The sequence below is a fragment of the Nicotiana tomentosiformis genome, chromosome 5, assembly GCF_000390325.3.
Source record: "Nicotiana tomentosiformis chromosome 5, ASM39032v3, whole genome shotgun sequence".
Taxonomy (NCBI): Eukaryota; Viridiplantae; Streptophyta; class Magnoliopsida; order Solanales; family Solanaceae; genus Nicotiana; species Nicotiana tomentosiformis.
The window spans coordinates 10,334,804-10,350,301 of NC_090816.1; the positions used below are offsets into that span (position 1 = coordinate 10,334,804).

The 15,498-nt window shown below is 34.7% G+C and overlaps 2 protein-coding genes across 3 annotated transcripts; both read right to left on the minus strand.

Annotated features, from left to right (window-relative positions):
- Positions 1-4,101: 4,101 nt before the first annotated feature.
- On the minus strand, positions 4,102-4,824 carry LOC104099767 (inositol diphosphatase DSP3-like). The gene has a single exon (XM_009606864.2). The coding sequence runs from the start codon at positions 4,682-4,684 to the stop codon at positions 4,199-4,201; it is 486 nt and encodes a 161-aa protein (XP_009605159.1). The 5' UTR covers positions 4,685-4,824; the 3' UTR covers positions 4,102-4,198.
- A 1,173-nt stretch (positions 4,825-5,997) lies between these two features.
- On the minus strand, positions 5,998-12,167 carry LOC104099765 (phosphoinositide phospholipase C 2-like). 2 transcript variants are annotated; one of them, XM_009606862.4, is made up of 9 exons: positions 11,714-12,167; positions 10,501-10,697; positions 9,440-9,575; positions 9,136-9,366; positions 8,803-9,038; positions 8,201-8,318; positions 6,883-7,035; positions 6,700-6,786; positions 5,998-6,482 (listed from the first exon to the last, which is right to left on the minus strand). In XM_009606862.4, exons 1-9 carry the CDS (start codon positions 12,029-12,031, stop codon positions 6,189-6,191), a joined length of 1,770 nt encoding a protein of 589 aa, XP_009605157.1. In that variant the 5' UTR covers positions 12,032-12,167; the 3' UTR covers positions 5,998-6,188. The 2 variants fall into 2 exon arrangements, with proteins under 2 accessions (XP_009605157.1, XP_009605158.1); XM_009606863.4 differs by having other exon boundaries at positions 8,803-9,035; positions 11,714-12,166.
- Positions 12,168-15,498: the final 3,331 nt, after the last annotated feature.

Consider the following 15,498-nt stretch of genomic DNA (forward strand, 5'->3'; position numbering starts at 1 on the left):
CTAATCTAGACAGAAGAGTTATGCGGATCGGAAGGTTCGTGATGTTGCATTCATAGTTGGTGAGCGGGTACTGCTCCGGATTTCGCCTATGAAGTGGGTGATGAGGTTCGGAAAGAAGGGAAAGTTGAGCCCTAGGTATATTGGACCTTTTGACATTCTTGAGAGAGTTGGAGAGGTGGCTTACAGACTTGCACTACCACCTAGCCTCTCTGCAGTTCATCCGGTATTCCATATTTCTATGCTTCGAAAATATCACGGTGATCCGTCTCATGTGTTAGACTTCAGTTCGATTTGGTTGGACAAGGATCTATCTTATATTGAGGAACCAGTGGCTATTTTGGATAGGCAGGTTCGAAAGTTGAGGTCAAAGAACATTGCTTCCGTGAAGGTTCAGTGGAGGGGTCATCCGGTTGAGGAGGCGACTTGGGAGACCGAGCATGATATGCGCAACTTTTATCCACACTTATTCACCAGCTCAGGTACTTTTTCTAACTTCGTTCGAGGATGAATGTTTGTTTTAGAGGTGGAGAATGTGATGACCCAAAATGTCATCTTTAAAGTTAATAATTAATTATGTGTTCTAAGATCTCGAAAAGAACTATCTATCATTACTCGACTTGCGTGCGCAGTCCGTAAGATTTTTCGAAAAGTTTTTATGTGAAAAATGGATTAAAATGTGAATTAGAGCTTTAAAACTCAACTAAGTTGACTTTGGTCAACATTTTGAGAAAACAGACTCGGATCAGTATTTTGACAGTTTCGGTAGGTCCGTATCATGAATTGGGACTTGGGCGTATGTCCGGAATCAAATTCTGAGGTCCCTAGCCCGAGATATGGAACTTTGATGAAAAATTAAAGGTTTTAAAAAGCTTAAGTCAAATAGTGACCGAATGTCGAATTATGTGCATACCACCCCGAAATAGAATTTTGATGATTCCACCAGCTCCGTATAGTCATTTTGGACTTAGGAGCGTGATCGAAATTTTATTTGGAAGTTCGTAGTGAAATTAAGCTTGAATTGGAGCATGATTCGTGATTTTAGCATTGTTTTATGTGATTTGAGGTTTCAAATAAGTTCGTATGATATTTTAGGACTTGTTGGTATATTTGGTTGAGGTCCCGAGGGCCTCGGGTGTGTTTCGAATGGTTAACGGATCAAAAGTTGGATTTAAAAAAGCTGTTACAATTTTCTTCTACTGTGAGCCCAGAAATCGACAGCCAGGGTCGAAGCCAGGGATGAGGCTCAGCTCGAGGGCCATGATCGAAGGCAGGATCGAAGGCCCAGCTCGAGGGCCATGATCGAAGGCAGGATCGAAGCCATGATCGAAGGCAGAATCGAAGGCATGATCGAATGCCCAGCTCGAGGGCCTCGATCGAAGGCAAGGCTCGAGGGTTAGGGATCGAGGCCCAGGATCGAGGGCCATAAAGATCGAAGCCATGACCGATACCCATGATCGATGGCTGCCTCGACAATTTATAAAACAGGGAATTTCATCCCCAGTTGCCATTTTTGACGAACTTGAGCTTGAGCAGAAGCGATTTTTGGCAGATTTTCAAGGAGAAACATTTGGGTAAGTGATTCTAACTCATATTTGGTCAATATACACGAATATATCATTGTTTTCACCATTTAATTAGTGTATTGAGATGGAAATTTGGGAAAATTTTAAAAATCTCATAAAAACGAATTTTTGAGATTTCGATGTCGATTCAGAGTCGGATTTGAGTGAAACTGGTATGGTTGGACTCGTAATTGAATGGGTTGTCGGATTTTGTAAGTTTCGGCGGATTCCAAGAGGTGGGGCCCACGGGCAATTTTTAGCTACTTTCGGGTTTTATTAAAAAATATAGTATTTTCTTATGAAATTGATTCCTATAATTTTTGTTGACTGTATCGAATTAATTATGACTAGATACGAGTCGATCGGAGTCGAAAAATCGAGGAAAAGACATACTACTTGGTTAAATTGGAGCAAGTCGAGGTAAGTGACTTGTCTAACCTTTTGTGTGGGAAATTTCTCCTAGGATTGATATTAATTGTAATGTGATGAAAGTCATGTACACGAGGTGACGAGTGTGTACACGGACTAAATGTGAAGGATTATATTTTTAAATTATGTAGATCATTGTTGCATAATAATTAAATTATTAAATCTTGTTATATTCTCCATCATTGATTTGATTTATATACTTTAAATTTGCTTGACATTTTTCTGCTGATTGTTTTATCTCTTTAGGTGGAACTTTATTCCTTTTATTCTGTGCATTAATTGAAATTGATTTTATTTAAGTTAAATATTATTAATATAAAGTATTTTGATATTTTTAAATTTGGCATTGAAGCAACGTATTAAAGACTTTGAAATATTATTTTGCTGAATATTTTTGTAAGATTTTTGTACTCATTGTGATGGAGGCGTGAGCTCTTTATTGTGAAAAAATATTGTTGTTGAATTATTTTGGCAAGTTAAATTATTTGAGCACTTGATGTGCAAATTGTGATATATTGTGATATTGATACGCATGTGATGGTATAAGGTTTGGGTATTAAAACGCATGCGGTGAGATAAGGGTGGCTTGATACGCACGGCTAGTAGGGGGAACTACTAGAAGTCATGCGGTGTGATAAGGATGGCTAAAACGTAGGATGCTATTTCGGAAAAATATTTTCTTTAAAATAAATTGTGAAGGCTCCCGCGGTGAGATAAGGAAATGAAATATTGTGAATTTATTTATGATTTGGGACTATGAGGCGGTACCTCGGGAGTGCCCTTGTTGATATTGATTTATGGCCGCAGTTGTCTTTGATTATTTGTTGTGATTTTCTTAAAGTTGAAAGAAAATTCTGTTTTGATTCCACGAGATTTATTTGCCATTATTTTTTGTAATTAAATGGTGACATGATATTTGATTCATTTTCATTGTCATTTTATTTTATTATATTGTGAAATATTTTACCATGCCATTTATTATTAATTTTCAGTAGGGCCTGACCTGACCTCGTCACTACTCTACCGAGGTTAGGCTTGGTACTTACTGGGTACCGCTGTGGTGTACTCATACTACGCTTCTGCATATCTTTTTGTGCAGATCCAGGTACTTCTTACCAGCCCAAATATCAGTGAGTACCTATGTACGGAGACTTCGAGGTATATTTGCCAGCGCCCGCAGACTCCGGAGTCCCCTTCTATCTTACTATGTTATCTTCTTTATTTTCTTAGGACTCTGATGTATAGAGACATAGAGAATAAATTCTTAGAAGCTTGTGACTTATTTCTATTGGGTTTTGGGAGTTGTAATTATTTGAATATTAGTTTATTTATTTCAGATATTTATGATTATTCCGCATTGATAGGCTTACCTAGTCTTAGAGACTAGGTGCCATAAATTACTAAGCTAATTATAAATTACAGTAATTATAAATTACTAAGCTAATTATCACTAATATATTTTTAAGTAGTATAATTACCATGAATACGGTTCCACTTAGTGTAATTTTTAATAAATAGGCTAATCAACCACTAAGATAATTAAGTAAATACTTACCGAGGGACTAACCGACGGCCTCCCTCGCTATTGTGTAATAAAAAATACAAAATAATTATGTATAAGATTATATATTTAAATTACCGATGGAAGTCCATCGGTATTGTAAGAAGAAATATCAAAATATTATGTAAATGCAATAGCGATTGAGTCCGTCGATAACTTTATTTTTATTTTTATTTATTTTTTTAAAATGCACCGAGAGACACCGTCGATACCTAAAAAAATAATTCAAAAATATAAATACAAAATGTTGCGAGAGAGTCCGTCGGTAATTTTTAAAAAAATTAGAAATTAAAAAGTTCAAAAGTACTGAGGGACTCCAACGTAAAGTCCCTCGGATGTTGTCGGTAAGCAACTGTTTTTTTAGTATTGATACGCCTCAATTTCAAACAAGTTGGGGTCGGCTATATGAATTCTCACTTCATCAAACCATAGTACAACAACAACTACGCCCCAGTTTCAAACAAGTCATGATCGGCTATATGAATCCTCGCTTCATTGAGCCATAGTACCCGTAGATAATAACAATAATAACAATAACAATAATAACAATAATAACAACAATAACAACAATAATAACAATAACAATAAGAATAATAATAACAATAATAATAATAATAATAATAATAATAATAATAATGCTAAAGCCTTATATGCAAGAAACATCAAAGCTTTTGAGAAATTTAACGTCAGTTTCCCTCCACTTAATGCCAGCAAAATGCTTGTATTCCTCCACTAAATCAACCAAACACCAGCTCTGCAACTTCCTTAAACACCCAACAAGACAACCAGTTCGATGTTTTCCACGTTTGCAGTGAATTAAAACAGGATGATTTCTAACATCAATTATTACTCTTAAAGCCTCCGTTATAATATCACTGCTAATCAGCTCCTTAGTCCCGTCTATTCTGAACTGGAAAAGGTTTATATTGTTTATTCTAAGGAATTCAACATTTGCTTCTGGATATGGTTCTGGACATAAGTATATGATAGAGCGAAGATTGAGTGAATTGAGAAAAGGGAAGTTGATGGGATGAGGAAAACCAGACCTGTAAATGCAGTTATGTTCCACTGCATAAAAGTTTGTAGGTGGCACCAATACATCATCACCATCTTCTTCAAAAACCAAACTCATCTTTTTTTATCACACTAATTAGCGACGGACAAATTCTGTCGCGAAACAGACGCTAATCCTATTTAACAAATGCCTGTTAGTTTCGAGCTTTATAAACCAAGAGGCTATTAGAAACAACATTTCTATTTCCGCGAGGTAGGTTAAGGTACATACACCCCATTATGTGAGATTACACTGTTGTTTGTAGTGTTTATTTAAACTAAGAATACAAACAATTTGAAAGAACCATCACCACTATGTCAACATAATGGTCTTTAACCAGTTTTAAAGAGAGTAATTATAAGATGTTTAGGGTTTCTTTAACTTACTTTCAATCAGTGTGGCATGGAAGTTGCAAAGAGGGGCTAGGGGCAAGGGGGTGTTTGGATGATTTTTTTTAAAAAAAAGAGCAAATCAAGAAAAGAAAGGTATGAATGGTGAGAGTTTCTTTTAACTTCATTCAATAAGAAAGGCGTGGAAGTTGCAAGGAGGAATGTAGGGTATAAAGGGCTTGGGTGGGTTGTTTGGATTGATTGTAGAAAACAGCAATTTAAGAAAAAGTTGTGAATTGATGAATAGACTGCTTTGAGAAAGCAATATATAAGTTTGATTTTGGAAAATAGAATTTAAGTTGGTTTATGATTTTGTTAACCAAGAAAGTATATACTAGTAATACTCATATTTATAGTAGTAAAAAACTACTTTAAATGGAAACCAAGGAAAAACCTATTTTCTTTTGATTTTGACAATAAAACCTAGTTAGGTATGAATTAAAAAACAAAACTGAGAACTATCAAATTCTAAACAATTTAGGATTACTAATCTTGGTTTAAATCCAACATATTTTGTCCCAACGAAACCTCTAGAGAATGTAAGTGCAACACAACGCATCATTTTAAATTAAAGGGTGTCGAATTATTCCGTAATAAAACTTAGTGAAGGAGAGAACAAAAGACAACTGAAATTAATAAATGAACATCGTGTATTTGATACCAACTTCGTTACTAGTCTAATACCTATTCTATGCACACATATAAACCAAACTATAGATTTCTAGCGAAAATTTAAATTATAGATTCACATAATAATTGAGCACGCGCAAAAAAGAAACGAAAAAGAGATAAAATCCGTATAATACCGAGTAGACAAAATGAGAAGAATACATATATAGTCAGATAACTTTGTCTAGAATTTAGATAAATGAGAAGAAATTACCTAATAATATTATTTTCTTTATACTGTAATTTGAACCTTGGTTTCCTTGTTTTCACCTATCTATGTTTTACTTGATTGCAGCAATACAAAGTTACAAACCACCACGGCAATGACAACGATTTCCAAAAATTAATTTCACACATATTACCATACATCTATTTACATCTCAGAGCATATGTTGTCAATTACAGAAGTTACAAAGAGACAGACGACTTTCCAAAAAATATTTGCACACATTTTACATATATTTATTTACATCTCACCCCATATATTGACAAAGATACAGAATTCGAAACTGCTCGACTCAGAGTTAGACATATTCGAAACGCATAAGAAGCTTCACAGAGTTGTATTTCTCTCCCTTTCGGTCGTGTAGTGAAACTGCTCGAATACCTTGTCTTAGTTCTGAAACAGGTAAACAAGTTTGGCCAGCAAAATCATCTTTTTCAGACATATCATACTCATGAACTTCGACGCGAAGTAGAGCCAACTCAGGAACTGTTAATGGGAACTCAAACTTTTCATCCCAAGTTGGTATCCAATTGTCCTCAAGAGTCCTTGTTTTCTTCATTACATTATCAGCTGGAACTCCGGCAATTCCTATCTGCATAGAGTTACACACTTATACCATTCAGATTCTCCTTTTCAACATAACTCAACGTTCAATTCATCAGAAAACGTGAAAGGAAACGGTTTCTTCAATCTTGTATACCTTAACTTCCAACTCGAAATGTAGTATTAAGAAAATTATTGCTAAATACCAAAAGATGACAGAATTTAAACAAGTAACAAAAAAATGGTGGTGAAGTATATTCGTCTACCTTTGCATAGAAATCTGGAGGCGAGTATGCATCAAAGTGCGTGTGATTGAAGTCATAATACCACCCTTCACCCATAAATACGGTCACCTGCTTAATTCAGGAAGTCTTGGATTATTTGCATCAACATGATCAAATCATATGTAATCCAACAAAGTCAACTATAAAACTAGATCCCTCAAGTACCTTCAATGTAGTTTTGACTGGCAAATTTGCTTCAGGATCGAAGATCTGATTGTTTGGACCTGCTTTCAATAATATATCTGGTTTCTTAACATATCCACAACCACCATTGGATCTGAACATACCATGCATTAACCAAAGTGATCTTCCATAGCCCTGCCACAAAACTTTTATTTATGCATTCTCCTGGGAAGACTATGATTAAGCAAATTGGAACATATGGTAAATGATAAGCCCAAACAAGTCACTATTCATATGTTGGGGACAGCTAATTGAATCCATCTATATTCCAGAAGATAACAACCCGATGGTTGCAGGAGAAATATAAAGGGGATCCACAGAAAACAATAGCGGAAAGAAGGATCCAGCAATATCAAAGTTTTACATTGAAAAGTTCCACTATTTAACTTGTCGCTATAAATGAGTTTAACTATATTTGCAGAAAAATTCTGTAGAAAGACTAATTTACTAGTAAGATGAAGTTACTGAACACACACTTATGCATGTCTATAAACTTAAGTTCATTACATGTTGAGATAAAAAGTACAACAATATGTTGATATAATTAGATATTGGAAGCATATAAAGCTTTATAGCGAAGATCAAGTGTGGCAGAGTGGAACTTAGTATACAAAACCCACCACTCAAGGAGGTGACTTTTTAGCTATTTCCCTTCTTATTAGTAGGGTGCTTAAAGGGTATCGTGGGACGGGGATTGAACATAGTTACACCAACCTTCTAGCCCTCCCTTAATTACTGCAAAGTTACTCCTCCTCCAAGTTCATTTTCCAGACAAATCATTTAAAATATAATAGATCAGAGGCTTCAATTCAAGCTGCTAAATTATCAGGTTTTGGATACTGGAATCATGGCACATATGCAAGTGACAGCTTCAATAAACTCTAATGTGATGTGTCAGACATCAAATCGATCACAAATCTATACAAGTCCGAGCATTTATATGCATGCTTGGCGATAAGTAACTGGGTAGTCCTATAGGAATTTATAATTGCTAGGTCCTTCACCTTGAGGAAAAAGAAAAAAAGATTTAACAGTTCACTCATTTCTTCCCATAAATTGTTACATCATGAAAGGAAAGCCACATGTGAATCTTGTGACCTGTTATCAGCAGTAGTCTAACCGAGAAAAGGGTCATTGAGATCAAATTATATTCTTTTTATCTGACGCTGTGGTTTACCAAAATTTAGTCTTTCCTATGGACTTTTCTCAAATTCAGTTAAGGCACAGCTGAAAAGATTAACTTGCATTACGAAGAGCTACCACTTTTGCTTTTATCCCTTTTTTTTAGTTTTGTTCTAACCTGCATATTGAATGCCACCATTTGAGCTCCATGCGTCCATGCAACAAAAGGATTGTAATTGGATGAGTCAAAACGTATGCCCTTTGGGTATATTCTGAGCAAGTTCCGCTGAGTGAACCTGTAACAGACATAAAATAAGACAATTTTATTGAAAAGTTATGCATATATGGTAGACTACATGTGCATGGCATGAATGAATTGGTAGAAAAAGCATACACACTGGCTATTGTAGATCAACTACATGACACGTTATGACAGGTAATTCTGCTATAAGATTCCAGAAGGTTTAAGTATCATTGAACCTACACACCGGTGCATTTTAGGACTACATATCACGATGATCAAATCGTTTCAAGCAATCTTCTCTCGTTTGATCACATACGAAAAGTATAAATTTTTTATTCCGCATATCACAACAAAGAATACATCACTAAAATGATGTACCCCTGATTATGAGAATCCCCACCCCAACATCCACCAAAAAAACCACAAAGGAAACGACAGAAAATTGATGCATACATCCACCAGTCTAGGACATTGACAAAGAACAGGGTTACATAACTTACATTGTAGTTGATTTGATGGATGGAGCAAAATAATACCTGATAATTTCTTTTCCATGAGTAACTACAGCCTTTCCAAGTTCTTGTTCACTCAAGCTAAGTCGTCTTACTTTATCAGGATCAACCCTCAGCCAATCTGACAATCCACCTTTTCCCTTTCCAGCATGAATGGCAATTAAACACTTGTATTCTGGTGCGACATTTTGCTGCGAGTTGGGATCTCCTTCATCACTTTCATCATCTTCCTCACCTGCTCCGTCATCAGAATCATCCTGCTTTAAAGAGCGTCAGAATGTGGCGAAAACAAAATTCGATTTAAGAAGCTGACATACTCAAATAGGTCAAAATAATTAGTAAGGCATTTTATTACACCTTATCATTGTATCTGGCTTTAAGGTCTGAAACTTCCCTTCCCCAAGCTTCTGTATCAGGTGACTCCGTTCCTTTCTTCGAGTCTTTTTCCTTAACTTCCTTCGCCTGAAGGTACTCTTTGGGTGGCTTAGTTGATATCAGAACACGTCTTTTCAGAGATTCTGGGGAGGGAAAGTCTTTCAAACATGAATCGGGAGAAAACAGCATGTCTCCAAATGTTTGAGTGATCATCTAGGATTTTTCCACAAAAGCATCATTAGGATCCATAAAGGAGGTATCATATCCAGAATAGGAACATACACACCTCCGCAACTTTTGCCTGAAGATCTGGGGTTAAATGATCTTCAAGTGTTATCACAACAGGATACTCAGATACAGAAAAAGCATGTTCCTTGATAGACCTCAGACATTTGATGAGCGCAACCGGAGTGGTCAATGTTCTGTATGAAAAAGAGGTGCACTTACAAACTACAAGAAGAATGGAAAGTACAAGCACAATAGAGAGTTCTCAAAAATGAAAGATCATATGTTTTGGTGACTCAAGAATTCATGATAAGTATAGTCCAAGAAGTATGACATGCAATTCAAATTCCAATGCTAGTCCAACAAAAACATACACATAGCAAAGCTTAAGAGCTTTCTCCTTTTCCTTTTGTCCTTTTAAATCTTAAAAGATTGGTTCTTTATACAGGGGACTAATCCGGTTTGTTAAAAATAAGTTAGTAATCATTGACAATTTCCAATGAATTCCAAAGACAAAACTTATGTAATTTGATTACTGTCACAAAAGACAATGAATGTAATAATTTTCTAACAAACATGGAGTTCTCAAGAAAAAGAATACCACACTTCAAGATGTAGTAAGTTTATGGGAAAGTGTAGCAACATGGTAATACCATAATCTGGAATAATAGTGGTATATTTTATGAACCCAAATTGCAAGTTTATTTCAAGGATAGAAAAAGAATTCAGTAATAAACAGAAACAGGATTCCTAAAGCACAAGATTGTTATCACGGGTCATCCAAAGGCTTTAGCCTACTCAAGACATGGACTTCATTATTAGCATATTCATACCCACTAGAGTCAAGTACTTGGAACAGATCATGGTGTGGTAGTAGCAGCAGTCTTGGTTGGTACACGTAGACATGTATGCTAATGAGCAAATGGGTAAAGCTTGTTTTTGGTCTTCAGTTATATATAACAATTAGCAGTTAAAGAGAAATAGTAACTTAATTTGTCATTAAGCCATTTTCATGAAAATATCATAATTTGACAGAACATTTGGCAACTTTTTATTCAACTGGAAGTATGCAAATTCTGAATCAACAAAGAAATTAGGATATTCCAGAATCAGGGGACATACCCTCCATGCAGAACTTCCACATCATCTTTGGCGGAATTTGGCCATATATCCAATTCAATTACTCGTACACCTCGGTGCAGGGCTTGTATTATGGGAACATCACTGCAATCACTACTTAGTTGATTCCCAGTTAGATAGGAATTATGTCCTGTGTATATGAAGTAATGAGACAAAGGCTCATTCATATCATGGTGAATCTGAAAAAAGAAAAGAGGAATTTATTACTGAAAAGAATACATCAAATATGCTGATTATGAGATGTAACAAAAAGATACTCCAACTGGATTAGCTGTCTTTTACATTCTGTTACGAAGAACATGTCCATACAAGTAGATTCATTTCCCTAGTAACCAAAAAATAATACAAGGGAGGCTCACTTTTAGTAACAACCTCCACAAGTAAATTAAAAAGCTTTTCATATAGGTCAACAATCAACAGGAGAAGCACCTGATCAAATCCAAATTTAAATACTTCCCATCTAGAATTACAGTAATGTGAGGATTCATCATGAAATTGGCTAGTTTTACCTTGGCTGCCATTGTACGGAAACCCTCCTCCTTTATCCGGGCTTAGGACCGGCAAAGTGAGCAGACTCACATTGGCGGATACCAAAATTAGAGTGCTTTAGTTAATTCTATATGCAAGAATCCTCTTTAGGACCTTATGACTTGCATCATCTAAAAATGTGTTGATAAAGGAAAATTAAAAGAAAAAGTAAAATAACACAGAACACTTGACATTAGGCGTATTCGGTATGATCAAAATGTTTTCTTCGGAAAATATTTTCCGTTAAAAATATTTTACCTTGAAAATTAGTTTTTAGATCAATTTCCAGTGTTTGGTAATAAAAACTAATGCATAAAGGGGGACGACTGGGTAAAAGAACAATATTGTTTTGATGACAATGTTCCGGTCCAGCTTGTGCGCACCTCGACCATCTCATTTGTACCTATTACCTCTCACTTAAGCAAATAGGAAGAAATCATCAGGTGTTTATTGTGTTAGCACTTTTAAATATTAAATGTTGAAAAAAATGTAAAATAAGTCGCAGTAAAATATTTTCCAGAAAAACATTTTCGGCCATATCTGAACACATTATGACGGACAAAATCACAATCACATAACTGAAAATTCCATATACAAGAGTATAATCAGCAGATAAAAACAAAACAAAAATTGAAGGAAATATTAAAATTCTGTAGCAGAATCTTACCCCACGTTTAGGATTAATAGGAGGATTAATATCAGCAAAAAGATACTTAAAAAATGCGTCAAGATGAAGACCTCTCCGATGAAAAATATTAAGGATCTTAAGGTCATGAAGATTATTCATAATACCCTGAGCATCCTCTATACTCGAATTTTCCTCCTTCTGAACCTCAATTAAGAATCGTTGAAGGTTCTCTGCATTCATCACTCCGTTATCGGAATATTTATTGAATAAATTCTTCACATCCGCCGGAGCCTCAGCGGCGACTACCCGGAACCGCCGCCGGAAACAGAAACAGACTCTGTACGTCTGTCTCGACATTGTTTGAAGGAGAAAACGGGAAACGGAAAACGGAGAGGAATGAGTTTTTGACGATAGGAGAAATGCTTTATGTGATTGTGAAGATAAACGGTTTTTTTGCTTAGGAAGATGGGAAGGTATAAAAGTTTTGGTGGTTATTACGCGTATTAAAAAAAAAATGCATGTTTAAAGGATTAATCAAATATTTTTCGTTGATTTAAAGGAGTAGGGTGGGGACCACCAGCAGAGTAGTTTTAATTTTATTGGGCCACGTTGATACTTAGGGATAATATTTTTTGGGGGGATATGATACACGTGTCTCCATGTGGTGAATGTGTAGCTAGCCTCCTTTGGAACCTCCAACTAGACGGAATTTTATGTGGGGGGGGGTTTGGGGTGGGGATGGGGTTTCATATTTTTAAACTCGTAATCGCTATAATCTCTGTCACAGTTTTTATTTTTCGGCTAAACACTTTGTGTGTATTGGGTAAATGTCGGGAGGTTCTTATTTTGATGATATGAATTTGCTAGATTTTTTTGTTCATTCTTACTTTTATGTTGACAAATCATATCCAACATGAAATGAGTAGACTGCACCTGCCTATATATTTTGGAGGGGGGAAGGGTCCAAATTTAGAACACTTAACTATTGACTATGATCAAAATTACACTCAAGTTGGAACCTCATTAGAAGTCAAGGGTAAAATGAGACTTTCTCTTAAGCACGATAATATTAGATCAAATGTCAAATGAAGGGGTAAAGTTTCTCAATTTCGATTTGTACTGTTGAACAATAACAAATTTGACCATTTTTTAGAAAAATAATTATTTGGGATTTAGTGCATGTATCAAATCATGGTAGTATATCATGATTAAATGATAATAATAGTAAATACTTATTAATTAATTGATAAACTTTATGTAAAACCCTCATTATATCAGTTATTACTTCCTGCAACCAAAAATGAAGAAGTAGAGCCATCAGTTTCAAAACAACCCTTTGGGCATTAGTCTTCCAAAATTCCTTTCTTTCTGCTCCTCTTTCTTTTTTTATTTTGATTTTTTTCTTGCTTACTTAGAAAATATAGTATTTGCAATAAATTTGTGCAAAAAAATAAAACTTCAATCACAAACAACTATAAAGAAAAAAGGATTTTATTGATAAACATTACGGGTTACAACTCTGTTTATCCCTTGATTCTTTCATCCGATTTGTTATCCGTAATTCGAGGCCATAGCAGCGTATTTCTCGAACGTAGGATAATATGCATTTCCTTGATGTATTTGATGATCAAGAAGCATGTAGCAACACTCCATTTGGATCTTGAATGTTGCTAGAACTTTGAGCAAGACATATTTGACATGTCTTTCTCTTAATGAATCTTCCAAGAGTTTTATGAAATTTCGGAGATCGTATATTTGATCTCTTTGTGCATATTCCGGGAGTTTATGGAATTGCTGAGACCGTCTTTAAAGAACATATGTAATCTTATTTATAGGCATGAATTAGGGTTTGAATAGAGTAGCAACGCATGGATTCCTTCTCCCTTTCTTTGATTATCGGTTGAGTCAGTTTTATCAATACAAAGACTTGACAAAAAACTTTCATTGACAATCACACCCATTTCGTTCCCAAACTTATCTTCTTTTTAAGTCCCCAAACTGCCGCCTCTCTTCTTATTCTGAATTCTGGTTGAGTTTTGATTATGTTTATCGACTCTAACATAGTTGAAAAGAAACAATATTGGAAAGAGGTTAAAACAGTCATGGATCTAAATCTTTTTTAATCATTGATATTCTGTGGTTGCTTAGTTCAAATGTTTTTTTTTTTGGTGTGTAGTAAACTAGCTTTTTTGTTTTTATGCTTGTGATATTTGGATTACTGAATACCATAGAATTAACATATGAAGAACAACATATGATTTAATATCTTCATGGCTAATTAAAATGAATAGATCATATCGCACATATTATGAATTGAATGCATGCTTCTATATTGTTTTTTGTACGACTTCTTCGTGTTCTTATTTGATTTTTTTTGTGAGTGAATCTCCTACTTTTATTAGAACAGTTTTAGTCTGATTTTATTTACTGTATTAGCATTAAATTTAATTAAAAATCAATGCGACACACCTTCTCGATAATATAGTAGAATCAAAAATAAAAAAATTGTGAAAGGGTGTTGTATTTTGTTGTTCGTGGATTCTGAGTGTTTATGTGTAAATTCATTTTCATGTGCATGCAAGTAGTGGAGAGTGTGTGTAAAGATGCCATGTAAAATCGGAATTGTAATGAAATTATCAGATGGTGCGGTGTAAAAATAGTATTACTAATGTGTGAAAGAATCTGCGAGTATATAATAAACATGTAATTATATATGTGAATATATTTTGTGGAGAGTTAATTAATGGCATAAAAGTATGGATTTGTTATGTGCAGGTACAGCTTGTGTGAGCTGTTAGGGAAAGAAACAAACTCTCTAGCCAATTACAAACAAGGTACGCAAAGTTTGGTGTTTGTTTGTAAGAAACTTTCAAAGTTTGATGTTTGTTTAGAATGAATTTTCAAAAATTTATGCTGCACTTTAAAGAATATCAATGTGAACAGAAAGAGCGTTGATCATGGCAGAGCAACCATAATGAATGAAAGGGATATATACCAAAAATATCGTATATGAGGAAGTATTAAATAAGCTACATTTAATTACATGTTTGTTTCTCGTAAAATAAAAATACTCAAAAGAATCACATGTATTTAATAAAACTTTGATTATTCATCTTTATAGGTTCACATGATATCCAATCTTCACTTTGACAAACAAGTACACGATCCATATTAATCAATCACATAAAATTATACTTTATATTTTCATATATTTTACTCAAAATAATAATATTGGTATTATTTTGCGAAACCATATATAATATGACTTAGTATACACGTGCGACGCACGTGCGAAAAAACTAGTAGGATAAAAAATCGGAGAAATATGATTCTCCTTAACTTTTGACCCATGTTTATCCCACGGGAAGAACTTCAAGATTAAAAGTTAAAAATGTTGCTAATGGGACATATGCGAGGGCAGAATTCGTTAAACTTAAAGTTCTGTGATGCGGGGAAAAAAATTTAAGACTATCCACCTTATTGGCTATTTTTGTACTTCACCCTTAGTAGGAGCCCAGACCCCAGCTCTATATTTTAATAAAAACGTCGCCTAATTTTTCTATTACTGATTGTAAAAGCTGCATTGCTTCCACTTTTTATCATTACCTTTTGCACACCGAGCTAATAAAAGAACCATTCCTTGGAAATTCCTGGTAACAGAAAAACCGAGAATTTAGAGGAAAGAATCTGGTAATTTGGGTTAATGAAATACGCAAAGAACAGTTTTGCTTAGGAACAAGGGTAGGAATGATTATTTTGGTTGTTACACTTGGAAATATATTATAACATTTTTTCAGCTAAGTGGTAGTAGAATATTCTGTTGA